This window comes from Melampsora larici-populina, assembly GCF_000204055.1.
Source record: "Melampsora larici-populina 98AG31 unplaced genomic scaffold MELLAscaffold_26, whole genome shotgun sequence".
NCBI lineage: Eukaryota > Fungi > Basidiomycota > Pucciniomycetes > Pucciniales > Melampsoraceae > Melampsora > Melampsora laricis-populina.
This window is the reverse complement of record NW_006768790.1, coordinates 225157-252553: the sequence shown is the minus strand read 5'-3', so window position 1 is coordinate 252553 and position 27397 is coordinate 225157. Positions and strand designations below refer to the sequence as shown.

Below are 27397 nucleotides of genomic sequence, written 5' to 3'. Positions count from 1 at the left end.
GCTATGGTTTTGGTCCGATTTTTTTTTTCGTCACCGCTAAAGCTACCAAGATTTGTGGGTTTACTCCGTAACTACCCTAACGTTTTCCTGGCTAGTAGCGCTACGTAGCGCTGCGAGCCAGGCTTGTTTCACCTCTTTTTTTTGTTGGTGATATTACTTTTGCTAAAAAGCTTGGTCCAAAAGAGAAAAAATAAAACAGAATTAGACCCAGAATTCCACCGCAGCAGTCACAACGCAGCAGAGAGAAAAAAGTTTTAGGGTGCTCAGACAACCACACCTCGCCAGATCCCACTGGCACTACCCCTTGTGCTGCTCACAAACCGATTGCTTTGCCTGCACTCCCTCTCCCTCTGTCATCTTCACCACCCACTGCACACGATCCAGACAAACCAAGCAATGGATTCCTCAAGATTTCTCAACTCAGAAAGGACTTTCCAAGGCTACGATACTACATCTTATAACAATGCTAAGAGATGTAGGCCCTCGATGACCAAGAAACAAAACGCTGCTCGACAAGGAAAGCAGTCATCTGTTGTGTGAAACTCTACAGTGTTCCTCCTATGTTGATAACGAGCATTTGTTAAAAAATTAAACAAAGACATGATGTTGAAGCTTTAGTACCTTACATATCTTCAACCTGTCCAGTACCAAGCCGAATAACAAAAGTCTGAGATTGAATACCTTATGAAAGCTATATCCGAAATGCGAGTGGATTTTCAAGGTAACTGAGGTTGACAGGATCATCGATGGATTATGAACGATATCAAGACCGATCCCTTTGAATCTGCTATGAGACAATCATATGATTGCGAGTTGAGAACAATCTCATATCTCTTATGAGGTCAATAAAACTAAGAAATCATGGGGTTTGAATAAGTCATCCAAATCCATTCAATTTGTCTATGGTCCTATGAACGAGCTGAGAGCATCCACAACGGTCCACCTACTTTGCGGGCCCCCAGCGATGTAGGGGGTCAAAACGCAAAAAAACGCTCCAACGGAGCTCGCACAATCGGGGGTGAGACGTCGGGGGCCTCCAGATTTCCATCCGGACCCCCCACATCTGCGAGGTCTATAGGGGCTCCCAATATCACGTGCCACTGCTTCCACGTGACCGATATAGTCACGTCTCAAACCGCACTCGAAACAAGATGATATGGTACAAGCATACCATATCACTCAATCGAGTTCTGGCCCCTGACTTCAAGTGCACCGCTGTGGACACCTGTTTTTTTGACCCCCTACATCCACAAAATCAGGATCGGGGGTCTGTTCCAGGGCTCGCAAAGTAGGTGGACCGTTGTGGATGCTCTGAAAAATCATCTCAGTTCTCTCAAAGACATTCAAAATCCAAAGATCGACTGGTTTTGCTCAGTCAAAACCAATTGACCTTCTTTGTTCCTGTGGAAGAGATTGTGAACAATCTCAGCTCTCTGATGTAATCTAGAGACTGATTTTGTTGAGAAAATCCAAGTCGATCGATTTGCTTGTGATCCTATGAAGAAGATTGAAACGATCTCAATTTTCACATCAATCTTATCTATAATTTCTTGATTCCAATTCCTATACAATGACAAGCATCTCTGAAAACAATTCATCTATTATAGAAAATCTAGCTCGTTAATTCAGCTGTAAAGATCTTATGAGCTGCCTTCCGGATCCGTTCAACTGGATTTGACCTAGATGATGAAACTTGTGATCTTCAAACATCAAACTTCAACACATACTGCAAACTCAATAGCGTTCAACTCGGGACAGTGTGGTGGTAGGTATTGAAGAAGGATACCTAGAGACAATATTAGAGATCATCAGTGAGTTGAATGAAATGAACTGAAAAGAGAAATGGGAGGAATTGAAGCAGTAGAGTGTATCTTGTTCCTTACATTAGTGAGCAAAACGAAGTCATCGACAGGGATTTGAGGGATATGAAAAATTGTTGGTGGCAGTGGGGTAATCAAAAGGATGGAACAGATGGGAGCTTGAGCGCACCCTAAAACTTTTTTCTCTCTGCTGCGTTGTAACTGCTGCGGTGAAATTTGTTTTTATTTTTTCTCGATCGGGCCAAGCTTTTTAGCAAAAGTAATACTCGGATTTAGAAAGAAACATTCAGATGATATAAATGTCTTGTTGTGTATTGGAAGATCCAGATTACCAAATTTATAAATCGACTTTCTTTTTTTGCTTTTTCACTTTTGTAATGAAGATTCCAAGTTATGATTATCTCAATTTGATTTAGCACGCATGAGTTGATCAATTGAAATGTCCTGAAGCTTTCATAGGAAATCTTGGGTACAAAAAGGCTTTAAAAAAAGCCTTTAGGATTGGATGAAGGAGTCAATTTTCCAAAAGGAAAAGGGAATTGATTGGTGATGTTTGAACTAGATTTGATCATGGCCTTTGAAAATATTTTACAAAGGGGTGCTCGTATAGGATGAACTGGTGGTAAGACGAGTGGTGATATCTGAAGGGACAAATATCGCCTTTAGGTTTGAAAGTCCTTTAACTGACCTTCTTGATATCGATATCTCCCCTTATACACTCGATATGATTTGTTTGAAAGCCCGTTGTAGGTAGCTTCAGATGCATTTGATCAATATCTAAACCCGGTATTCTTTTCTTTTGTTGATTGATATCATTGACATCGTTATGCAAAACAATGTTTGGTGATAGGCTCATGGTCGAATTCAAGTTGCCTATTAGATCATGAGAATTTCAGATATCAACACGACCATTATGTACCAACCAAATCTCATGAGCGTATCAACCGATGGGGGGTATTCTGGCATAGAAAGCAAAGTGGTTTGAATAGGTACACACAAGTGTAAGCTGAATGAAGTAATTAAAGGGAATTCATGAATTCTTTGTTTTGAATGAAGTATGAGTTATATCACTTTGAGGATTGAAGAATCTTTTGTTGATTGTGATATGTGTTACCGAAAGAAGAGATAGATAGTAAAGTGATGTGAAGATAGGATTACCTGAAAAGGAACTTCCAGCGAGGGTCACTTGGATTTCGCTAGGTTAAAGTCAGAAATTAAAAATTAAAATAAAAATTAAAATAAAATCAATCACACGTCATCATCATCAACAAGCATCCAAATCATTATCATCAACAAACCATTTGACCATCAATCAACCAATCAAATCCAGCCTATCTAAATCGACAAATCGACAAATCAAAGCGAAACAAATCAAATCGAATCGAATCGAATCATTCACCAATCCAAAGTGAAAGTTAGATTAATCGAGTTTCAGATTGAAGACTGACTGAAGAGTGATCATGTCATTACCATCAGCATATACTAGTCTTTTAAACGAACTAAATCGTGATATCTTACGTGCTTCTCCTTCTGATCCACTTCAATATTGTGCTAATTGGTTCTTTCAAAAGTTGGAACAAGATCGAATTAGAAATTTGGGTACTAATACTACCAATACTACTACTACTCCTACTGCTACTACTTTGAGTTATTTACCATCCACTCATCAAGACATTTATTCTCATCCAGTGACTACTACTACTACTACTACTCTGCCTTATAACCATCATTATAATCCGATTCCAATCCAATTAGCTTATTCTCCTGTTCTGAATCCTTCTTATTCTCCTATTCCTCTTCCTACTCATCATATCGCTCCTCAAGCTTATATTAATCCGTTTCAAGCTCAAGTTCAACCTACTCAATATCTCACTTCTCAACCAATCTATCAAACTCATCCTACTCATATCGATTCAAACCATGTTGCACCACCACCACCACCTCACCATCATCACCATCATCATGATTCAAATTCTCATGCTCATCAACACCATTCACCAGCTATAGCTTCTGGTGAACAACGCGCTTATTCGTTCGGTCGTCCTAGTTCTACTCCAACTCATCAGCGTATCAGTCCTACCGATCATCATCCTCATTCACCTCCTCAACCACACCATCATCACCATCATCATCCACCTCCTCCACCTCCCGCATCACATCATCATCACCACCATTCCCCCTCACACCATCAATCCCGACCTTCATCTAGGGTCACCGGTGGAACCCCTAACCACGACCGTTTAACATCTCAGCCTGTCTACGGAATGGCTCCTCATTCAGAATTCTCACCAAGAGAAGCCTCTGCTACAATGCCTCATCAACGTGGTACCGATCAAAGACTCAAGCCACCATCATCATCCTCGTCAGAAGAAGCTTCAGACGAATCAGACTCAGCTGAACCACCCATGGTGCCATCCGGTTACAACTTTGGAAGACGTACATCTGTCTCTGCTGAATCTTTATCACCCTCGAACCTTGCCTCAGGACCTTCTTTACCAAAGGTAGTCATTCCAAAGACTACCGAACAACGATCAAGAATCGAATCCTCGATCAAAGAAAACTTATTATTCAGAAATCTGGATGAAGAACAATACAATGATGTGTTGAATGCGATGTCAGAATTGAAAGTCAGTTTAGGTACAGAAGTGATTGTACAAGGTGGAGTGGGTGATTTCTTTTATGTAGTCGAAGAAGGTACCTTTGATGTTTATGTCAGAGGTCCGGCTACCTATACCTATGTTCCACCGATCGCCAATGGGGCTACTGGAACTTTGTCATTGCCAGTCGATCAACAATCTCAACAAGACCCCATCGCTCAACGTGGTCAAACTCCTGTGGGTGGGACCACCGTCACTCATCAAGCACCTGCTAAAAAGGTTCATTCCTATGGACCTGGTGGATCGTTTGGTGAATTGGCCTTGATGTATAACGCACCTCGAGCAGCTACGGTGGTGGCTACTTCTCAATCTGCCACCCTTTGGGCTCTCGATCGAGTCACATTTAGATCGATCTTGATGGAACACACTTCGCGAAAACGAAAGATGTATGAATCTTTCCTTTCGACAGTTCCGATCCTTGCTTCACTTACTGCAGGTGAGCGATCGAAGATTGCGGATTCTTTGGAAGAAAGAACGATTAATGAAGGAGTCGAAGTCGTTAAGGAAGGAGAGATTGGTAGAGAGTTTTATATTATTGAATCGGGTCGAGTTGAAGTGACTAAAAAGAGAGAAGGTGATGAATCAGAAGTTGTCGGTTCATTAGGAAAAGGAGATCATTTTGGTGGTACGTTTTCTTCTTCTTCCTTTTCGAAGGTTAATGAGATCATTATCTGATATTTTTTGTTACCATCAAATAGAGCTCGCATTATTGAACTCGGCACCTAGAGCAGCAACCGTGACAGCCATTGGAGGTAGATTAAGAGTAGCAGCCTTAGGGGAAAAGGCGTTCACAAGATTATTAGGACCGGTGATTGAAATCTTATCCCGACATGCTGAATCACATTACGGACAAAGTTCGATCAAAAGGAAAACCAGTAATCATCCATTAACTCATCATCCATCTTCAAACCATCCAAACGGACCTGGAACGTTTGGAAATTGGGGTGGGATGGGAAGTAATGGAAATCACACTGTTGCTACTACTACTGCTGGTGCTAGTACGAGTACGGGACTGGTGGGAAGTTTGAATGGGAGTATTGCTCCTAATGTTACTGGTTCGAATGTTTTTCAAGATTATAGATTAGATCATCATCCTCATCGTCCGAATACTTCTTCTAGTTCAAGTTCCATGGCTCATCATGAGTAAAAATAATTTGGATTAAACTTTTGAATCACTCGATCACTCGATCCATCAATCCATGAAAAAAAATGTTTCTTTCTTTTTGCCAAGGTTTTCTTTTATCTTCAACATAAATCATTCCTTTTTTTCTTTTCTTTCTTTTTTTTGTTTGAATGGGTAAGTGGTTGGATGAACACTGGAGAATGGAGGTTTACAGTGGGTTGAGGTTTGAGGTTATTAGGTTTGGAAAAGAGAAGTGAAGGAAGAGGTGTAGATAGGTTGATGTGATGGAACTAAAGAAGAAGAAAGGGTTTGGAGTTTTTGATATTGATATTGGTTACTTGGATTTTCTTTTCTTTTGTTTTTTTTCAAGTTTCTTATTTTTCTAATGATTAAAGTTTGATCAAGAAGAGGTTTAAAATATATACTTACGTTATATAAGAAAAAAATCAACCATCAAAGAAAAAAAGTTGAAAGAAACTGATGCAAAAAAAAGTTTTTGAGAAAGAAATGAAAAAATTTAAAGGGTGTTTGAAGTTTTAGTAGAAGTTGGATTTTTTTTAGAGGGTGGTGTGGGGTTTTTTTTTAAGAAAATAATTCATTTCAATTCATTTTATTTGTAGCGTCTTTCCTTTTTATGGGCTCTTATGGGTGTGGTTTTTGTTTTTGTGTGTGTGACATGTGTGTGTGTGAATGATGGATTGGATTTTTAAGAAACAAGTTGGTAGGTACTTTGAGGTATATGATTTATTTAGTTTAAGACAGACAGATTATTTGTGAACAGAAAAAGAGAGATAAAAAATGGGTTATTTTTTGATAATTAGTTTGTTGATAATTTTTTTTATTTTTGGATGTTCATATACTTTTGTGGTCAAGTAAATAACTTTCTTTTGATTTTTTCAAAACTCTTTGAATCAGATTGGTCTGAAAAAGTATTTTTTTGCATTGGTATTGGCTACCACTATATCGAGTCTTTCATATTGTCAAACTAGGCTTTGATCACCTATCCAGCATTACATATTTATTATGTTTGATTAAGAAAGGGTTTGGGTTTGGTTTGGTTGAGACTGAGGTATGAGGTATGAGGTAGGGGGATATGAAGTGGAAGAAGATAGGTATGTCAAGGATAGAAAATGGTATGGGTTTTTTGATTGATTGATTGGTATTTAGTTCTGGATGGTCATCTGAACATACTTTTCTTTTTCATTGCCAAAACCAGAACCAAAAAAGTAAGTAAATCTGTGAGAGAAAGCCTTTGACAGTATAAGATAAAATGCTTCTTTGAATTGAAAGATTTGAAAATACACATTTTGATCAATCCTTTATTGGCATTGAAATGTGAATATATTTCAAAGTCAAAGAAAATTGTAGTGGTTGCCGGTGTGATCCGACGAGGAAAATCATCTCATATGAACACATAGTTGAACATACCCCACTGTTTGTTGTTTGTTTGCAGTAGATATTTAAACAGAAGCATTTTGACTGAGCTTTTACTTATCACGAATATTTACCAGGTGTTTTCTCAAACTGGTCAAAAATGCATCATTCAAGCATCAAAACACTCACAGCCTGCATTGTTTTTATAAGTAGGGGTCACCAATGCAATTTGGTGGGGAAAATCATGACATGTATGATATAACGTGTGGTTGATGTCGTACCTTACTGTTTCTTCTTCATTTGAAGTGAATAATTTAAAAAGAAACATTTTGATCAAGGCTTTATTTTTTACATGAGCCTTTATTGGATGTTTTATCAGCCCAGTCAGGATCGCAGCATTGAAACCTATGTCCTCAAAGCCAAAAAAACAATTATAGTAATGGTTCATTGTCGGTGTAATTCCGGAAGGGAAAATCATGACATATAACACGTAGTTTGTATTCTACTACAGTGTTTCTTGTTTATTGGCAGTGAGACCTTTGATTAAAGAACTTTTAACTGAGCCTTTACTCTTCGCCAGGTTACCAGGTGTTTTGTCAGACCGGTCCAGAATGCGGCGTGGAGGATCAAAACATTCGCAGCCGGCATTGTTTTTATAAATAGGGGTCATCGGCGCAATCCGGCGGGGAAGGTCATGTCATATAAATTTTACACCAGTTTCTTTCTTGTTGATTTGCAGTGAGATCTTACATAAGAGGTATTTTAATTGAGACTTTACTTATCACAAGATCTTGATCAGGTGTTTTATCACACCGGCCAAGAGCGCGACATTGAAAGATGAGGCAACCTGCAGTGAATGATTTTCTATAGATAGTCAGAAGGGTATTGAGTCTTCTTTCCAACAAGGAATCATATTCAGTTGATTTGATAATAGAAAACTTTACATCATAAGTGAACTCGTCTTCAATCATGTATGATCATTTATATTTATCAGCTAGAACACGAGTTTCACTGGCAGGCGTTTCTATAGAATCTTCAAGTGAATTTGCACCAGGGATTGCCTTATCTAGTACTTTGTTTGTCTATAAATTATGCGGCTCTCTTACCTATTCTTTGGTCAGTTCCTTCACATATCTTCTCAGGTCAAAAAATACTCTACTTCATCTTGTTCCCATCATGTATCCTCTCAAGTCTAAAAAAATTATTGCCCTTATATCATGTGTCTTTACTCTGTGGGTAACACCATCACTTGCCATGTTCATGAAGGGCAACCTCTTTGCTCACAATCTTGATGAAGATCCACGTGAGTTACAATACAGCTTGAGGCATGAAAATATCCGTGGTTGTGTAGTCTCATCAAGATATTGTTTTTAGGCATACCCGATCCAAAAGTTGTGATGGATGGAATCATGCAACAATATCAGGCATTAGCCAGACGAAAAGATACAAAGTTCAAAGGCGTTGTGAATGTGATCACATATTTTCCTGAGCGCCAACATGTCAGCGGTGGTTTGTTCAATGAAGGTAAGTGAGCTGGTAATGTTGATTGACTTGTGAAGTGGTGATTAATCATACAATTCATTTTGGTCTTGATTCTTTGGATTCGAAAAACGTTGGTTGGATTGATGAAAATCACAGATGCTCTTGCTCATTTCCAAAAAGGATTAGACCAATGGACTAAAGTCCTCTTGAACGGTGTGTCATCATATCAGATGAAAGACTTCATTCCGCATCAAAATCTTTTAAAAGAAAATCTACTCCAAAAGGCTGACCTTTCTTTGGAAACCAATCTTTAGGCAAGGTGGTTGAGAGTGAAAATTCAAACGAGCTTGTAATTCAGATGACAGGTCGATTTACAAATGCATATAACATACGGTTCCCACAAGATCGCAAACAAATGAATCACCTTGCACGATTTCATTTCAAACCAACAGAATCACATTACGTACTTTCTATGATTAACATAGTCCATGGAAAACATCATGTAGGCTGTTCAGATGGTCTTGAAGCCGAGATCAATGCAGAGATTGAAACCTTGGTACAGGAATTAAAATATTTGCAAGCTAACCAATAAAAATTAGAAAAAGATCAAATTATGTATCTATCTTCATTCGAAAATTGAAACCATTTTACTTAAGATTGAGGAACTTCACCCACTGAGAATCCTTGGAGTCAAGCAGTCTTCTGGATCATATCTATATGTATGTAGTTAAAAATGTGTTATAGATTATCATCAGAGTGTCTCTCCTGGGCACTCAGCCAATCATCTCAGCTTTATAAAGTGGTAAAACTCACAATATTGAGAATTGCTTGTGCCCCGCTGCAGAGTTTTTCCTGCTCTCGGAGCGGGCAGACTGTATTCACAATGTGTTAATCTTTTCATTGATATGGACATTGGAAGGAACCCAAAAAAAGTGAGGGATAGTACAATACAATAAGTGTAAGAAAGCCCTAACCAATGTGACATGAGTGAACTGGAATACAACATTCCTATAAAGGGAATCACACCACATCCAAATCAGTCTTCTTTGAAGGGTTGTCTGTTCATTTAAAAATCTGAACCCAATGACCTGTAGACTGAAGAAAAGACTCTATGTACAATGACACTGCATATGTTGTTTGATCATTTGTATTGTAAAAAATATTGAAAGGTTTTCCTCACTGCATGTCTCCTCAGGACAACTTGAGAAACTATAAATGTAAAGAATCATAAGGCTCAAAGTGGTTCCCTGCTCAGTTTGTGTCCCCATTCTTCACTGTCTTGCCTCATCTAGCTGCAGTTGTCAACCTGAGCAAGAGAGTTTGACAGCGTTGAAATGGAAGATTGGTTTGAGCCTGCAGAAAAAAATCCATGGGATGGGAAGGGGCAACATGTCACATTTTTCTGGATGCAATCAAATTTTGTCTACCTAAAGCCAACTCAGGATTCCAAGTTGGGCCTTCTTGAAAGGTTTGATATCTGTGTTTTTGACTTAGAAGGAAATATGCCATCTATTCCTCATCTTGGCAATAATCAAACACTGATTCTTCTAGAATCTCCTTTAAATTTTCAATCTGAATACAAAAAAATCATATAATCTAAGCTGGTTTACAACAAATGAATGGAATCTCAATGATCAAGTTTCAGTTTGAGCTTCAGTTAGATGATCCACTTCAAGAAATTGATTAGGATCATTTATCCAATTTTGAAAATGGTATTTCAAGAAATGATCATATGACCAAACTTTAGGTAAAAGATTAGAATAAAACTTTTCAGAATAAAGATAAACTTTTGCATGAATCTGATGAGACGATGAAGTGATTTTGACAGAAATTGGGTTTGAAATATATTCCTGGGATCATATAAAAGAAAGGATCAATTGGATATCAAGTGATTGGATTCTTTGAAAGATTACTTACATCACCTTCAAATTCATCCAATTTGGAAAAATCATTCAATGTCAAACCCATGATTAATAAACCATTCACTTGACTTTCTTCAGCTGATAATTGAGGTTGAAAAACATTTTGGGCCACATGACTCGGCACGAGAGCAGGGTACTCAGCATGACGTAGTTGAAGTCGAATGTGATCCTGTTCGGATAAAATGATCGACTTCAATCAATTCTACAATGTTTTTTTTGATGGGTTTAAGAAATGAACTCAAACTGATATCAAACCATTTTCGAATTTCAAGTCACTTGATTTTCTGCCAAGAACGCGTTCTAAGATAGATTTATTAATTAATGTTCCATATCTAGCAAGAAGGAATGGGATTAAAAATAGAATCATAGAACATTTAAATCAGTGAGATTACGATCCCGAAATGAAAGTAAAATCGGATGAATATTTACACAAAGAGGTTCCGATGATGAGAGGATTCGGAATGAGTGCTAATAGTGGGATCATTGTCAAGTTTGTTTGATAAATCCGAAGATGAAGCCGATTGTTGATTAAAGTCAGACATTCTGTTTGGAGCAAACAAGTCCAAAACTAAAGACTGAAAGGGTTTAATACATAAGTACTTAAGACTTAAGCCTTAAGACTGCAATTTTTTGAATTTCCAATTTCTAATTTCCCATCAGCAAGAACAACAACAACAACAACAACAACAACAACAACAAGAACGATGAATACCAAAACAGGTTCACTTCAAATTAACACTTCATTCTCAACAACAGAACAGATCGAACCATCATCAAGTCCAATCACTCCACCATCTCAAACTCAACCTTTTATATTTCCATCAAATCAAACTCAACTGACTCCTAAACATTTACCCAATTCACCATTTCAATCCAACAAATCTAACTTAATTCAATCTCCTACTCATACTTTACTTTTATTGGGTTCAGGTCCACCTAGTCCAACTCCAAGAGATGATATCATTGAAGGAATGTGAGTATGAAGAATGATTTATGAACAAAACTCCCCAGAATTCGATTTACTAATCATCTGATTTGAATTGCGTAAAAAAGGTCTACATCTACTTCATCAATCTTTGAAAGAGATGTAGAACTCTTAGAACCTAATCTCACAGCACACGAAGCTACTCAATTAGCCATCCCATCAGTCCTAGATGAAGCCGTTGAGATTCTTACGAGTACGACTCATCCAGAAGACATCATTTTAGATTCATCAATCCCTTCTACTCCACCATTGATTCGAAAACGACCAGGTTTAGATCAACAAATCTCACCGATCAGTTCGGTTTTGGATGATCCACCTTCTCCTTTGAATTTCCATAATCATCATCATCATCAATTATCAGATTCGATTTCTTCGATTAGTTTTACGACTAACTTAAACGAATCCAATGGGTCACCTGAAAGTTCAAGTTCTTCTCCATCTATCATACCTTTATCTAGCTTAAACTTTGAACCAAAATCAGACTCTCATTCGACTTTAATCCAACCGCGTCAAACTTCATCTATCCTTCATGATCATCATGGATCGAGCTCGAATCGATTGAATTTTATGAGTTATGCTGATTTGATTAACTCTGAACGGACTTCAACTATCGATCAACTTACTACTCTGCTTACTTCTTCGGACCTAATCTGATTCTTCAAGAAACGAAAGTCAAAAGTCTTATCAATGCTAGGCTTGTGTTCATATGTATTCTAATCAAACCAGTCATTCGAAACCTGGTCATCTTTCTTTTGCATTCTCTTTTGGTTCTCATAAGCATCTTTTTTATCTATACAAGTTGATGATTACAACAATTTCTTTTGTTTATAGCTAACATTTCTATGTCATCATCTTGATTTCTTTTTTTTCTCAAACACTCATACCTATACATACACGAAGATTCAAACACTCCAATCGATTTTATTTCTCTTTACTTTTGTTTTTTTTCCCGCACCTTTTTTTCCTTATCCTCCTCTGTTCTCTTTCTTCTTTTACATGAACATCATTACAGTTGATCAAGATTTCATAAACACAACAATTTGAATGATTGATGATTTTACAAACTCGTTTTTTTTCTCGCTTCGTTTGCGTTTGTTTTATTTCATGTTGTTTCATTTATTTTTCAAAACATTGTTCATTTCAGTTATTTGATTTGTTATACCATTTGTGATTTTCGAAATATCTTCCGGGAGTTTTTTCTTTTGAAACATGAAAAGATTATATTACTTTTGCTAAAAAGCTTGGCCCGATTGAGAAAAAATAAAAACAAATTTCACCGCAGCAGTCACAACGCAGCAGAGAGAAAAAAGTTTTAGGGTGCACTTGAGCTCTCATCCGTTTCTTCCTTTTAATTACCCCACTGCCACCAATAATTTTTCGTATTCTTCAAATCCCTGTCGATGACTTTGTTTTGCTCACTAAACTCAACCAACGCCTCATCCATTGTGGGAAAATGATTGCTGATCTCTGTAAGCAAAAAGATAAACTTGATTGCTTCAATTTGACCCATTCCTCTCTCCAGTGCATTTCATTCAACTTACTGATAATCCCTAATATCATCTCTAGGTATCCTTCTCCAATACCTACCACCAAACCGTCCCGAGCTGAACCCTATCGAATTTGAAGTATGCATTGAAGTTTGATGTCCGGAGATCACACATTTCATTGTCTAGGTCAAAATTCAAATCCAGTTGAACGGATCCGGAAGGTAGCTCATAAGCCCTTACAGCTGAATTAACGAGCTAGATTGTCTATAATAGATGAATTGTACTTAGAGAAAATTGTCATTGTATAGGAATTAGAATCAAGGGATTCTAGATAAGATTGATGTGAAAATTGAGATCGTTTCAATTGTTTTCATAAGATCACGAGCAAATCAATCGGCTTTGATCTTGTTAAAAAAACAGTCTCTAGATTACATCAGGAGCTGAGATATTTGTTCCCAATCTCTTCCATAGACACACAGGAAGGTCGATTGGTTTTGATCGAGCAAAACCAGTCAATCTTTGGATTTTGAATGTCTTCAAGAAATCTGAGATCGTTTTTCATCTTGTTCATAGGACCATAGACAAATTGAATGGGTTTGGATGACACAAGCTCGATCTCGTTCATAAGAGCATCATAGACAATTTCTGTGGGTTTGGATGACTTCAAACCCATTGATCTACGTTTTATCGTCCTCATAAGAGAGTTGAGATCGTTCTCAACTCGCGATCATAGGATTTTCTCATGAGTCATAGGAGAATCAATCGGGAATTGGCTGGTTTTGATATTGTTCATAACTAATCAATGATATTGATGATCTCAATCACCTTGAAAGCTGACGCACATTTTGAATATCTGATATGTAAGATACATCTCATTCAACCTGCCCTTTTTCTCAGATTAGCACAGTAGTTAGCTCCATAAAAGCTTTATCATTCCTTAATTTCATTTGTTAACAAACGCTCGTTATCAACATCGGAGGAACAGTGTAAAAACTTTAACACAACGTATGATCCGTTTGACCGGATTTGACCTAGTGAATAAAACTTGTGATCTCCATACATCAAACTTTGACACCTTGAATCCAAACTTGAGTGTTCAACTCGGGACACTATGGTGGTGGGTATTGGAGAAGGATACCCAGAGAAGATATTTGGGATTATCAGTAAGTCGAATGAAATGCTCTGAAGAGAGAAATGGGAGGAATTGTAGTGATAAAGTGTAACTTTTTTCTTACAGAGATTGGAAATCCATTGTCCGCCATGAATAGACACGTTTCCAAGGTGCGAGAAGCAGCAAGGGCCGTAGTTGAGTGTAATGACAAAAACAAAGTGACTGATGGGGATTTGGAGAGTATGAATTTTTTTTTGGTGGCAGCAGGGGAATAAAACGGATGGAATGGAAGGGACCTTGCACCACAGCCCACAGCACCCCCAAAATTTTTCTCTCTGCTGCGTTGTGACGACTGCGGCGAAATTCTGGGTCTACTTCTGTTTTATTTTTTCTCAATCGGGCCATGCTTTTTAGCAAAAGTAATACTATGAAATATGAATTAAGTTTTGATTTTGATAGCTTTGCCAAAGTGTTTTTTAATACATATATTGGTGAATCATCACAAATACTGAAGAATAGGAGATAGCTTGGGTTTTCTCATGACACTCAAACCAAGGTTAAGGACAAACAAAAACACTTGTTTAGGTAATTCACTCTTTACTGACTCATGACTCAGATCAGGACCCCGGTATGCTCTTATCAGGGGTACAGATCCAAAAATGTGACTTTTGAGCTCGCTCGGAAACTTGTCCCTGGCTTTACCCATAGCTTTAAGACAGGTTTAGTCTTTTTAATCAGCTGTATTGGACTTAGCAACTCTGAAATTCAGGCAGAAACCGGTAAAATCCAAGAGATCACTGTTTAATCCCATATGTTGTATCTCCGCGCGAGCTCAAAAGTCACAATTCTAGATCTGTACCCTTCATAGGAGCATACCGGGGTCCTCTCAGATCAGTATCATATTTTCCTTTATCGGGATGGTAGATAAATTGTAATAAAGAAGTCCCATAATAGATTTTTTTATTTTCATACAATTCACCATCCAAATAAGTTATAAGTTGTATTTCGAACTTCTCTTTGGATGGCACAAAAGAAAAAAAAATCTTCACCCGTAGGTGAATCCATTCTGACTACATGTGTCATCCTTGTGCAGGGGCCATGCTAATCTTCTCTGTATCGTTCCAATTTTAACGTATGGCACCGCCGAAGCGGGCCGAAAGTACACCACCTTCTTACGTATATGTAGTAACAACTTAGGTCTCGGAGTTCGAACCTTGATGTCGGACTCCCAATCTATCCGGACTTCATCACACTCTATTGCACTGCATTTATATCACGATTCTATTTGGTATTGGTACGAGTGGCTCTGTTCCCCTAGTATTGATAGTACCACAACATGATTGTTGATTTCATGTGAAGCATTCAATCAAGCGGAAAACCCTAAATGATGACTTTTGCAGCAGCTTATAGGATCATCAACACATCAACCTTCCTTTCGTTTGCTTCTCGATGTCCATTCAAGGGAGTAAGTATAAGACTTCAGATTTGTCACAGACCAAAGATTATACTGTGTTTGGTACTTGAACAATCTTAAATGTTATACCATATTCAATTCTCCCAAGAGATTACAACAAACATTGAGATTATTTGGTTTCAAGGAAAAAAGCGCTCTCCGTCCGATCTTGGTTTTCCAACAAGTTCATGACTGCAAAGACAAAAGCGTTCAAAACATGCATCACCCAAGCAGAGGTATTCTAAAAACAGTAAGAATTAGTTGTAAGTAATGAGTTAAAGCTTCTTTTGGGTCATAGGAACTCTTTCTTTCAGTTAAAGTTGTCGAAGGTCCCAAAATATTACAATATTTTGATTAATTTCTTTGTAACACCAGACCAAACAGCGTTAAAGAAATTCTCCGATTTCGTGATATATAATAAGAGATGTGTTCTCAAGGGGAACACTTATTTCGATTATGTGTCACAAAAGAGATTGTTCATCAACTTGCTACCATGAAACAAAAAAGGTATATATATGTACAACCTTTTAAATGAAATCTTTCCTTTTAAACCTAAACAAATTTCATTTCATTTTCAATTTCTTTCAAACTATCAACCATAACTACTTTCACAAAAACCAAACTGTTTATTTTCAAAAAAAAGAAACTCAATCTCATTCCAACTTTCTGTTTATTTCTTCCAATCGAATATAACACAAGAGAAAAGAATGAAAAAAAAGAAAATCTGAGAAAAACCCCATGACTTTTTCAATGTCTACTACTTTTCTTACTTCTATCCCTATCCCTATCCCTATCTTTATCACCTCGATCACTTCTATCTCTATCACTTCTATCTCTATCACCTCTATCACCTCTATCCCTTTCTTTATCACCTCTTTCGCCTCTTTCTCTTTCACCTTTCTCTCGACTTCTATCTCTTCTTTTTTCTACAACCACTCCAGATCCTTTTCGTCTTCTTCCATTCTCTTGATCTTCTGTTGTTGTAGTTGTTGTTCCTCCTTTACGTTTTCCATTAGAGCTATCCTAAAAAAGAAAACAAACACCATACCAATGCCAAAGATATTAATAAAGATCTCAATGATAAAAAACAAGAAACCGTAAGAATCTAAAATCGAGATTAATCACTCACCTCTCCATTTTTACTTTCATCTGTCATTCTAGCTAATAATGTTGCCCCGCCTTCCATCATTACAGCTGATGAAGGAAGCGAAGTAGCAGAATCTTTTCGATGATCTTTTCTTGCATTATCTTCATTTGCTTTCTGTAATGCATTAGCTGCCATGCCTCTAATACTGATATTCTTCTTTGGTTCTGTAATCATATTTCCTCCTTTATCCATAACAATCATTTCTTGTGAATGTTCTGTTCGATTCATCGGTATGGATCCATTGTTGACTCCCATTCTTGTGTTTCCATTATTAGATAATCTTTGATGTTGATGTGGATGTTGATGTTGGTGTTGATGTTGTGAATGATGAATTTGGTTTTGTAATGCTCTTGGTCCAGATGGAATGTTCATCATATCTGTGGTTCCTGTCGTTCCATTCCCTCCTGTTTCTGCAACTTTTCGTCTTTTGGTACTACCAACTTCTTCTTCTAATTTTTCCTTTTCTTTATCTCTTCTATGTGATCTTCGTTCACCACTACCACTCACACCTCGATCCTTTTCACGCGTCTCTCCACCATCTTTCTCCTTTTCCTTCGTAGTATGTCGTGTCTCTCGATCCTTTCGATCCCGATCCCGTTCTCCCCGTTCTCCTCGATCCCGTTCTCGATCTCGATCCCGTTCTCTGTCCGGGTCTCGTTCCCTGGTACTTCGCTCCCCTCTATCACTTCGATCTCTATCACGGTCCCTATCACGATCACGATCCCTCTCACGATGATCACGATGATGACCTCGAGTTAAATCAATCGTTGGAGTGGACGTTCCAGGCAAAGGAGATCTAGACCTCTTCCTCTTCTCACCACTACTATTCCCATTACTTCTCTTCTCTCGATCTCTACCTGATCTAATGGATTCAACACTACCTTGTCTAGTTCGACTTCCACTAGATTCCTCTCCTCTAGTCCTCCGATGATGTTCTTCTCTTGGTTCTCTTCTTGTATATTCTGTTGCTCCTTCAGTAATCGATCTTTCTCTAATCCGATGATCATCTGTTCCTCCACGTTTGACATTACTTTGATCTCTCAAATGTCTTGGACTTGAATTAACCAATGAGGTCACGGGTGAAGAATGAGGTTGAAACCTTTGAGTTTGTTCTGCTTTAGGTGCTGAAGGTGGTCTCATTTCTTCTGTTTTGCCACTCATCGTTCTTGATGTTAATGATTTCGGTCCAGATGGTACATAACGAGCTCCTCCTGGGCCACTGTCTAAAACTTTTCCATTCATCATACTAGGACTACTCAAATTCGATCGAACCCCAGAAGAAGCCATCATATGACGATGTTGAGTACTACGAGGATCATCAGCTGGTGGCCAAGTTTCTTTGAGTCGAGGTGATGAAGACACTACCCCTGTTCCGGGTGAATTAGAACCCGGAAGGCTACTCGTGTTAGGATTTGGGATAACGCTATTCGGGTTTTGAGAGAGAGCACCATTCGAATTAGTGGCAAACTTGCGAGATCGTTGAACAGCAGCTCGAGCCAATGCTTCTCTTTCACTAGCTTCGGCTGAAGGTCTTGAAGGAGGTGCTATAGCCTTGGCGTTCGTTAAATCTGTTCCAGATCTCCCATTCTTTTCAAGCTCGACGTTCGTAGGATGTCGTGGTGCAGGTGGGGCGAGATTAGGTGCAGGTGGACGAGGTGGTCCTTGAGCAGCTAACTTCCTATCAGCTTCGTGACGCCCAACGCTCGCTGCGGATGAAGGAGGTGGTGGGGCAAGACGAGATGTAGGTCTTTCAGGTAAACCGGCTGGTCGGGAGGAAGTAGATGATTGAGGTGGTCGCAAGTCGGGCTGAGTGACGATCCCGTTTCCATTTATTTTTGTCGATAGCACGTTAGGTGCCGGTGGGGGCTGATCATTTGAGACCGTAGCAGTCGATGTTGTTGACTGAACAGGAGGTGGGGCCACTACTGTTGGTAGACCGGTTGTAGTTGAGGGAGCTGGAGGAGCTTTATCTTTATTGTCCAGTTTTCTTGTAGCTAGACTTGATGAAGCCGAACTAGAAGCTGGAGTTTTATTTTTAATCACAAATTTTGCAGCTCGTTTCAACATTGATTGATATCTGCAAAAAAAAATAGAATCATGTTAAAGGCTATATTCAATTCCGCATGACTTAAGAGAGTAAAAGACATAGAGGAAGACTACGAACCCATAGACCAAAACCTTAACATCTTCTCTTTTTTCATTCTTCAATAGTCCTGTCACTGCTCCTTCCAAAAGAACAGCTTGATCTTCAAACAAAGGTACTAATCCATCCAATTCTTTCAAAACGGCAATACTATTCCTAATATGCATATATTCACCACATTGAATCGCATCCTTACAAACCTAGAAAAGATAGACCCCAGCCAGCAAAAGAAACAATTCCAAACAAGATATCAGTATTTTTCGTAATCAATCAGATAATGCTGTTTTGGTTGACTGACACTGGACATCACACCCGTCCACTTTTTGAAAACCTTTTGTAAATTATCATGAGATAACATATCACTCTCAGGAATCGCCCCATTATTCCCATTCCCATTCCCATTTCCATTTCCATTTCCATTCCCATTTGTCCCATTTCCATTTCCATTAACAGGAGTTTCATCCCCATTCCCACCTTTTAATTTCATACGTAAACCAGGTAAATAATTACCTTTTTTATCTTTACCTAAACCAGTTTTTTTAAAGATCTTTTCATCATCAAACCAAGTTTTAATTAAACCTAATAAATCTCTTAAAAACTTTCCATAATTACTTGCTTCTGTTTCCGAACAAACAAAGATGGTAGGTCCTACATCCGGTGAAAAGATTCGATCAAATAATTTTAATGTCATAAATGATGAAGTACCCAAACTATGAATGGTTTTCACAAATTGAGCTGTATAGGCTGCATCTACTGGTGATAGTTTTGATCTTGGGTTTAAACAATGTTGAATGATGTGTTCAAGTAATTGAGCTCGTAATGGTGATCTACCCGAGATTTCTGTTCAAAGAGACGTATATAAAATATATCAGTAAAGCTAATAGACAAGGATAACCCACTAAATGATCAAAAGGTTTAGATCGACTGAATGACTCACGTGAAAACCAAAAAGATTTCTCAGCCACCAATCTAGCTCTAGTTAATTCGTAATGTTTAATATGAACTTTCATCTCTTTAGTCAGTGTCGAACGAATCTCTAAAATCTTAGCTCTTGTTGCCCTATTTAAATCCTTATTGAATGTTAATGGATTCGGATTAGCATATTCTCGATCTAATTCAGTTAAAAGATTATTCAATCTAGTCGTTTCTGCTAAATATCTTTCATCTGGCATTCTGATATCATAAAGTTCCAATTGCCAAAAAGTGACAAAGAAATGTGACCTGTTATAGTAAGTAAGAAAGAGATTATCAGCTACATTTCAATATCTTATCGTTTAAGAGCTTACCCGACTAGTTTCCTAGTTTGTTCTGATAACATATTTTCAGCCACCGCAACAACCGGATCAAGACTACTAGGATATTGCGCCTACAGTAAATCACAGGAACAAAACGATGAGCACGAATTACTAAGAAGTAAAAAATCAGGAAATAACTAACCTGTTCACCAATCCCATTCGCACCATTCTCGATCTCTCCTGCATTCTCCATCACTACATCAACATCACTCTTAACCATGATAACCTCACCATCATTTCCAATTTTAACCATCGGTCTAACTTGATTAGCTAAGATTGGTCTCCATGTATGAAACACAATTGATGGTTCCAAATTGAATTTTCCCCACATTTCCGAAATTGATGGTAAGATTTTCGAATATTGATCTAAATCAAGTTGAGACTGTAAGAATTCCAAGTATTGAAATAAAACTTGCTGACACTATGAAAACAGTCAAGGTTAATTATCAGTAAAAGGAAGAAAGCGCGATGAGAGAAAAGAGGAAACGACTGACATTATCAGCCAAGACACCAAGGTACTTCAAATGAGCATCTTCATCAGCCAATAGAACCGCATTTTGACGTTGTAAGGCAACCAAAACTAAAATAGGCACCAATAAACCCGACTGTTTCAAAGCCTTCATCAACCGATTCGAACTTTTATTAAACATTGAAGTTTTCTTTACAGTAAGAGTAGTAGGCGAAATAGCTTCAGATCTAAGAGTCATCGAACCACTTAAACCAATCACTTGTGAATTAGAAAGATCAACTAGCACATCAATTCCTGCCATCTTACTAATCATTTCTCTTAAAATTATTAAATCTTTTGAATTTCCTTTTGAAAGTTGATTAGATAAATATTGTAAAATGATAGTCGGATCTAAAATTAAATTCCTTTTGAATACATTTCCAACGAATTTAGCCAAGTTTTGTAACCAAGATGCTAAATTACATCCATCTGATTTAGATCTATCTTTATCTGGATTTGATAAAAATTCGACAATCGAATAAGTTAAAACGTCTAATGAGAAAATGTTCAAATACCGTAAAGTCTCAATGACACAAGTAATCAAATTATCGTAAGTTTGAACTTGATGTAAAGCAGCATTAAAAACAATACAAGGATTCGATGATGCTAGTTTTCCTAAAGCTCTTGATTTTTCTTTCAGATTTTCAGATGTCATCGTTTTTAAAACTCGCTTGGTTTCATTATCAGCTTTGACTCTTTGAACTTTTAATTCAGGTATCCGATTATAAATTCTTTCTTTCCATTCTCCATAAATCATATATCGACTTTCATACGGAAATTTTTCAAGTATACCCCAAACATAATTTGAAGCAGCAATAGATCCTTCCATCATCGAAAGTGAAGGTAAAAGATACCATCGTAAGATATGTTGCCATCTAATATCAGTACTTTCAATTTCACCTTCAAAAGCTTTAGCAGTCAATTTTGAAATCTTATGAAACACTGATGTATTCATATTCCCATATGGTCCTACGAATTTCATCAATGGCCAAACCAAATCCAACACTTCTTCTCCATTCTTGGCTTCAGGAATTCTATCTTTCCAATGATCCCAGAAAAATACCCATTCGGTTTTAGTAATAGTAGCTGGTACAGTTGGAATTAATGATGAAGGTTTCGGTCCGACTTTGGATGATAGAACAGCTTTAGGTGTTTCAGCTTCTACTAATTGATGTAACGCTCCACCAACATATTTTCTCTTCGGTCGTGAAAGTTTTTCCTTGATTTCTGGATCAGCGAGTGATAGTCCAGCATTGATGAAAGCAGGAGAGATAGCCACATCGATTAATCTTAATAACAATCCAGAGATGGATGGATTTCGAAAGGCTAAGAATTGATGATTAGGTAAGGAGAGTAAAAAGATAGATTCTTGAAGGGCTCCGATCGACAACAAAGCATTCAAGAGTCCTGTTTTTTGATTTAGAGCTTCTCTATGCTTCGAGGTGTCGGTTGATGATTTGTTTTGAGGAAGTTTCGAATTTGAAGAAAGTACAAGTGAAGATGAACCGTCTAATGCACCTGCCATACTAAGTGCATTCTTAGGTCCAGAAGCAGCAGCTTGATTATAAACCTCATCTTTCCAATCTGATTCCATTTTCTTGATACCTTCAGGATCAGGTGTTAGATGAGAAAGAATATCAGATAAAGAAATGATCTTTTGCCAAATCAAAATTGCAGTCATCAGATAGAGCTCTTCAGGTGTTGAATCAGTTTCATCGGGGTTTTGATAATGTACAAATTTGAATCCAAGTAACGAGGAGATCAATTTTGAGCCAGAATTGGTATTTTCACATTCCTTGACACCTTGAAAGCCGTTTCCTACACTCGGTGTTGTATTACGATCATCGGTAGTCGTCGGCAGATTAGATTTTTTGAACCAATGCGTCTTCTTTAGCAAGCCACAAAAGAAATTATGATGAGTGGTAACGCTATAACAAAAGACATCCAAGATGATATCCAGTGTTCGATTTGGATCGAGGTCAAAGAATCCAATCAAAGCCTTCACATTATTGATCACTTTCTCTATTCTTGCGCTTAACATTTTTTCGGATTCACCAGGAATCAGGATTGATCTCAGATTAGGATACGAAGTAGGCTCCCCTTGACTGGTTGATTGGACTAGATCTGCTGTCGTTCCTGGACCCATTGATGAGAGTAATTCGGTGGCTAGATGTGAATATCCTTCTGATTCTTCTCGTAATAAATTGAATCTTTGTTGTTTGTAGCTAATGGATGATGACCACAAAAAGAAAAAGACGCGATTGAGTGTTTGTTACAAGATGAAGATTTGAATTTGGATGATAAGATGAATGAACTGAACTGAAGTCCTGTGTTAAGTCTGGTGGCTTGTTTTCCAATAAGATCAGCCGTAAAAGGAATGATTCCAAGTTCAGATAAGAAACCATATTCCCAACTTAATTTACAATGATTGATGTCTAAGATACAGATGCCTCGAGGATTTGAATTAGGAGAGATCAACAGTTTTGAAAGATCGATGAGTGATTGTCTAGCTGATGAAAGAATGGATAGTCGTTCTGTTGCAGTAGGAGTAGGAGATTGAGCATTTTTGATGGTCTCTTGAGTTATAGATCGATTAGCTTCAATAGATTGTTCAATCACCCAAATCGAGTCCGCAATCAATTCTGATACTCTACTAGGTTGAGTTTCAGTATTGAATTTTGAAAACAAGTCATCCGCTAAGAAACTGATGAGTTGTTCTGGTGTGATTTGGTGTTGACTTGTGCTTGAGTAGGCAGGTGGTAGTGTTGCTAAGATCAATGAACTGAAATGATTTGATAAACTTAAATCAGTTGATGGTCTTTCGATCGATGATGATGATGAGTTTAAAAGTTGAAGGATAGTATTGAGACTGTTTAGAACCCATTTGATGAAAGTTTAAGTCAGTTCTTTCTTTCTGATCAAACGGTGAGGGTGATCAAGAAGGTGTACTAACAGTTCAGGATGAAATTCGATTTGATTTGATATTGGATTGAGGTTGATGATTGTGTTCAGGTTGATTAGATTGTCATTTGTTGATGATAACATGGATGCGATGGTTTTGATGGATAGTCAATAGTTTTGTTGAGGATGAGGATGTGGATGAGAAATGGTGATGATGTTGGTGTTGAAGTGAAGAAGTGCTTAAAGTGGTAAAATACTATTCAACCCTGGCTTAAGATCACTGCACAAACCCATGATACAAACCCATAAACTTTCAACTCCTACACTTTTACAGAACACGAGTTCTGTGCTGTGTAAAATGTGATTTCTTCGCAAGTGATCTGAACCAAATCTCCATCCAATTCACAATCAAGCTTTGAGATGGATTCAAACCACACATTTCTTATGATTCCATCAGATCACAGAGCTCAAGAACCAGTCAAAATCAACCAAAGAAGTTCAAAAAAAGACTTCCTGCTACCAAAGGAATAAGATCACTTCCAAATGAAATGATCCCAGAAATCATAAAACACCTTCCTGATGACAGTATTCAATCTGATACAATAGGGGGTTTCAAGTCAAGAAATTTACAGTATTTTACAGTCCAACAAGTTGTCCAATGTTGCAAAATATACCGTAAATTTGGAAAAATGGGGACACCTTTTTAGGTGTCCCAAATGCTGTTGACCGTATATTTGCAGAAAAAAAAAGTTTTCACAAAAATTCTCTGACTTGAAACCCCCAATGGGCAGTGATGCATGGGTATCTTTGTTCTACAATGATGTGAGAATAAAACACTTCCACTGTGTGTCAACATGCTGAAGTGGCTTCATTCCTCATATTAACAACATTTTTTTGAATGTGCCCTTCAGCCTCTTTCAAATAGTGATGTCTTTTTACTGCCCCATATATTGTGTGCTTTTAAAGAGGTAAACAATGTATGTAAATGCCAAGATAGGTCCATTCTTTCTTAGAGCATTCACTATGGTGGGAGTGTTTTATTGTAAATTCTGTGTATAGGAATCTTAGATTCCTTGATCAATCCAAACAACAAATATATCAGTCAGTAATGCAATAATGAAGGAATGTTCCGGAGTGATTAGATGATATATTTAGTTGTGAAGAAAAGCTTTCAAAGATAATTGAATCTCCTATCAAACAAATAAACAAAACTAAACATAAACAAACAGACAACAAGATCATACCTTGATCAATCCAAACAACAAATATATCAGTCAGTAATGCAATAATGAAGGAATGTTCCAGAGTGATTAGATGATATATTTAGTTGTGAAGAAAAGCTTTCAAAGATAATTAAAGAAAAGAAAAAGAAAGCTTTTCTCAAAGCGGATGGATTGATAAGTTAAGTTAGCGATACATCACGTGATTAGGTTTAGAAATTACATAGTTCGTGAGTATGATAACATGACAAAGTTCATTACATGTGTTCAATCATTGTTAATGTTTAAATGGAAATATATGTTGTTAACGTGAATGTACTTTGTTCCAACACTGTGGTCCCAACCGCAAAATTTAATTATGTGTGTAGGAACTAAATTGTTAAGAGCATAAAATCCACAATGGGATGATTTACCGTCTGATTTACCAACAATGATCCATTCTTAAAACACTTTATATGCTATGGCAAAGTCAAGAATCAAAATAAAGTATCTCACTGAACCACATCCAACCCACTTGTATGCCAATGATCACCTTGCTGACCATACAGAATCAAACTCAAGGCTTCAAGTGTTGACAATGAGCAACAAGCTTTCTCGCATCTTGTTTTATCTTGGTGAAATGATGTAATCAGCCTAATAGAGGGTTTATGCTTATACAGGGCTGTCAGACTTTTGATACTATGGTTGGTAGTGCCAAGAAGCGTCAAAGGTTGGACCAGCGAGTATGACTTGGCCAACTTGAGGCCGAGCCACAAAACTCACTGAATTTGGGAGCCAAGGATACTGTTGGACTCCTGACATTAGTGGCAATCCAGATATGCCATTGGAAGTTCAATATTTGAACTTCTTGTTTTAGTTGGTTTCTACAACATAACTAAATCTTGTCTTGAAGTGTAGTTTTTGATAAATATCCGGTCCAAGATTTGACGCTTGTTGGCACTAGCAACCATACTAGCTGCTCAACCATGTTGTACTTCTGCTTCCTCACGTTGCAATCCACTTATCACTCTACGGTCACCTTTGCCTTCTTGTCCCCTTCACATCATCAGGGTCTTAACATCGATCATGGAGATCTTTTTTTACAAAAAAATGCTTGTTAGCAAGTTCTGAGCAGGCAAGGACTTTTGAGATACTGAAACCTTGAGGCCAGAGGGAAGATTTCAAGTGAAAGCAATGAGTGCTGAGCTGGATGCATGTGTATTGGTGGCTGTTGACCAATTTTTTGCACCAAAAGTCTACAATAGGGGGTTTCAAGTTGAAGGTTTTTACGCATTTTTATGCTACAACAACTTTCCTGTTTTTGTAAAATATGTGTAATTGTTTTACAGCAGGACACCCAGAAAGGTGTCTCAGATTACAGCGGTGTTAGTTTTACAAAACACTTGCCCAAATTTTTAAGAAATATGCAAAAAAAATCCAAACTTGAAACCCCTTATTACATCAAGTTGTAGGCTTGCGTAGATTTGAACAAGTGTGATGCAAGATTTGAACAAGTGGGATGCAAGATTTGATGCAGTCATACAGACTGCAAGCCTAAAACAGGTCCACTATGGACCTGTATATGATTTAGTGTTGAACTGGCACTAACTCATGTTGTCAATGCAACCATAGGCGCGGACTGTTGCACTGCTTTGGAAAGTCATAGCAACACAAAATTTAGAGCAGAGCAATTTGGGCACTAGGTCTAGTGCTGGATTGCCCTGCTTGCCAATAATACATCTATAGGAGCGTGGTGGTGTTGTACACAGCCATCAGCTTCTCACAATACAAAAATCAATCTGCAACCACCAAGACATGAAGAAAGCAGAGATCAAAGATTCAAGTTGCAAGCCCAGTCCATGCATCTTTCTTCAATTGTGTTTCAAACCCATTGATCCCCAATGTCTTGATTCCAGGCAAGTCAACCAATACATGTACAGTCCCCTCCAAGTGGTTTACGTAATCATTCAAGTTCTGCAGCGGCGGGGCCGGGGCCTGTTGTGAACCCGATGATTACAAATCCTAGGTGTGGGGATGTGTACATCAATTTTGATCAATGTGGCAGGGTCAATAGCTTTCCTCCTGACCTTTGATCAATAATCACACTTTGCATGCAAAGCAAAGAGAACTACAAACACCAATTGGTTTACGCAATCTGAGCGGAAAGAAAAAACAAGTTGTGAGGTATTGAAGGGTGTACTTGTTACATGACAATCATCTTCTCCACAATGAAGGACTGGATCTGTGCCCACCAGAATGTGAAGCAAGTGGAGACTAGAACTTGTCAGAGACATTTGTCAAGCAACCCCTCAACCAGCTTCTCCACAATACAAGACTTCAGCATGGTCACATGTTGTAAGTCAACATGATAAGGTTCTGCAGAAGGTGATACAAACAAGCACAGCATTATGATCAATGGCACAATGGTTGGAAAGAGTTGGACGGACAGCAACTCAGGCGGTCTTTAAAAAACATAAAAGGCCGACCAATTTGCTGAGAATTTGCTCCCTATCCAATCATCCTACTGAGTTGTTTTTCTAACCTGCACACTTGCCTGGGTATGTTTCTCAACATTTTCATCAGCCAATTTTAGGATTTCTTGAAAGACATGAACCAAGCTCATACTTTATGGTCCCCTACTTCACTCTTTTGCTTGGCCTAGATACCATCACTTTGCACCAGAAACCCAACCACACACAATCTTTTAAATCCTGTGGCTTTAGAATCCAGGTGAGTATTGAAATATTCAACCAAATCTTCTTCGCAATTTTTGGTATCTAAAACTTGGTC

The 27397-nt window shown here is 37.9% G+C and overlaps 4 protein-coding genes across 4 annotated transcripts; 3 read left to right on the top strand and 1 right to left on the bottom strand.

Annotated features, from left to right (window-relative positions):
- Nucleotides 1-3: 3 nt before the first annotated feature.
- Nucleotides 4-6337, top strand: MELLADRAFT_75083 (uncharacterized protein; the record flags this gene model as incomplete). The annotated part of the gene is made up of 6 exons (XM_007411733.1): nt 4-54; nt 2075-2079; nt 4159-4538; nt 4683-5102; nt 5176-5352; nt 5513-6337. 6 exons carry the CDS (start codon nt 4-6, stop codon nt 5560-5562), a joined length of 1083 nt encoding a protein of 360 aa, XP_007411795.1.
- A 1813-nt stretch (nt 6338-8150) lies between these two features.
- MELLADRAFT_107931 (uncharacterized protein) lies at nt 8151-9048 on the top strand (the record flags this gene model as incomplete). Its single annotated transcript, XM_007411734.1, has 4 exons — nt 8151-8277; nt 8349-8498; nt 8613-8669; nt 8771-9048. 4 exons carry the CDS (start codon nt 8151-8153, stop codon nt 9046-9048), a joined length of 612 nt encoding a protein of 203 aa, XP_007411796.1.
- A 2001-nt stretch (nt 9049-11049) lies between these two features.
- MELLADRAFT_72241 (uncharacterized protein) lies at nt 11050-12597 on the top strand (the record flags this gene model as incomplete). Its single annotated transcript, XM_007411735.1, has 2 exons — nt 11050-11351; nt 11432-12597. The coding sequence occupies 2 exons, from the start codon at nt 11083-11085 to the stop codon at nt 12015-12017; spliced, it is 855 nt and encodes a 284-aa protein (XP_007411797.1).
- Nucleotides 12598-15956: 3359 nt separating this feature from the next.
- On the bottom strand, nt 15957-23552 carry MELLADRAFT_116926 (uncharacterized protein; the record flags this gene model as incomplete). The annotated part of the gene is made up of 10 exons (XM_007411616.1): nt 15957-16437; nt 16544-18638; nt 18726-18904; nt 19003-19544; nt 19642-19925; nt 19991-20070; nt 20142-20420; nt 20494-22732; nt 22828-23376; nt 23461-23552. The coding sequence occupies 10 exons, from the start codon at nt 23550-23552 to the stop codon at nt 16162-16164; spliced, it is 6615 nt and encodes a 2204-aa protein (XP_007411678.1).
- Nucleotides 23553-27397: the final 3845 nt, after the last annotated feature.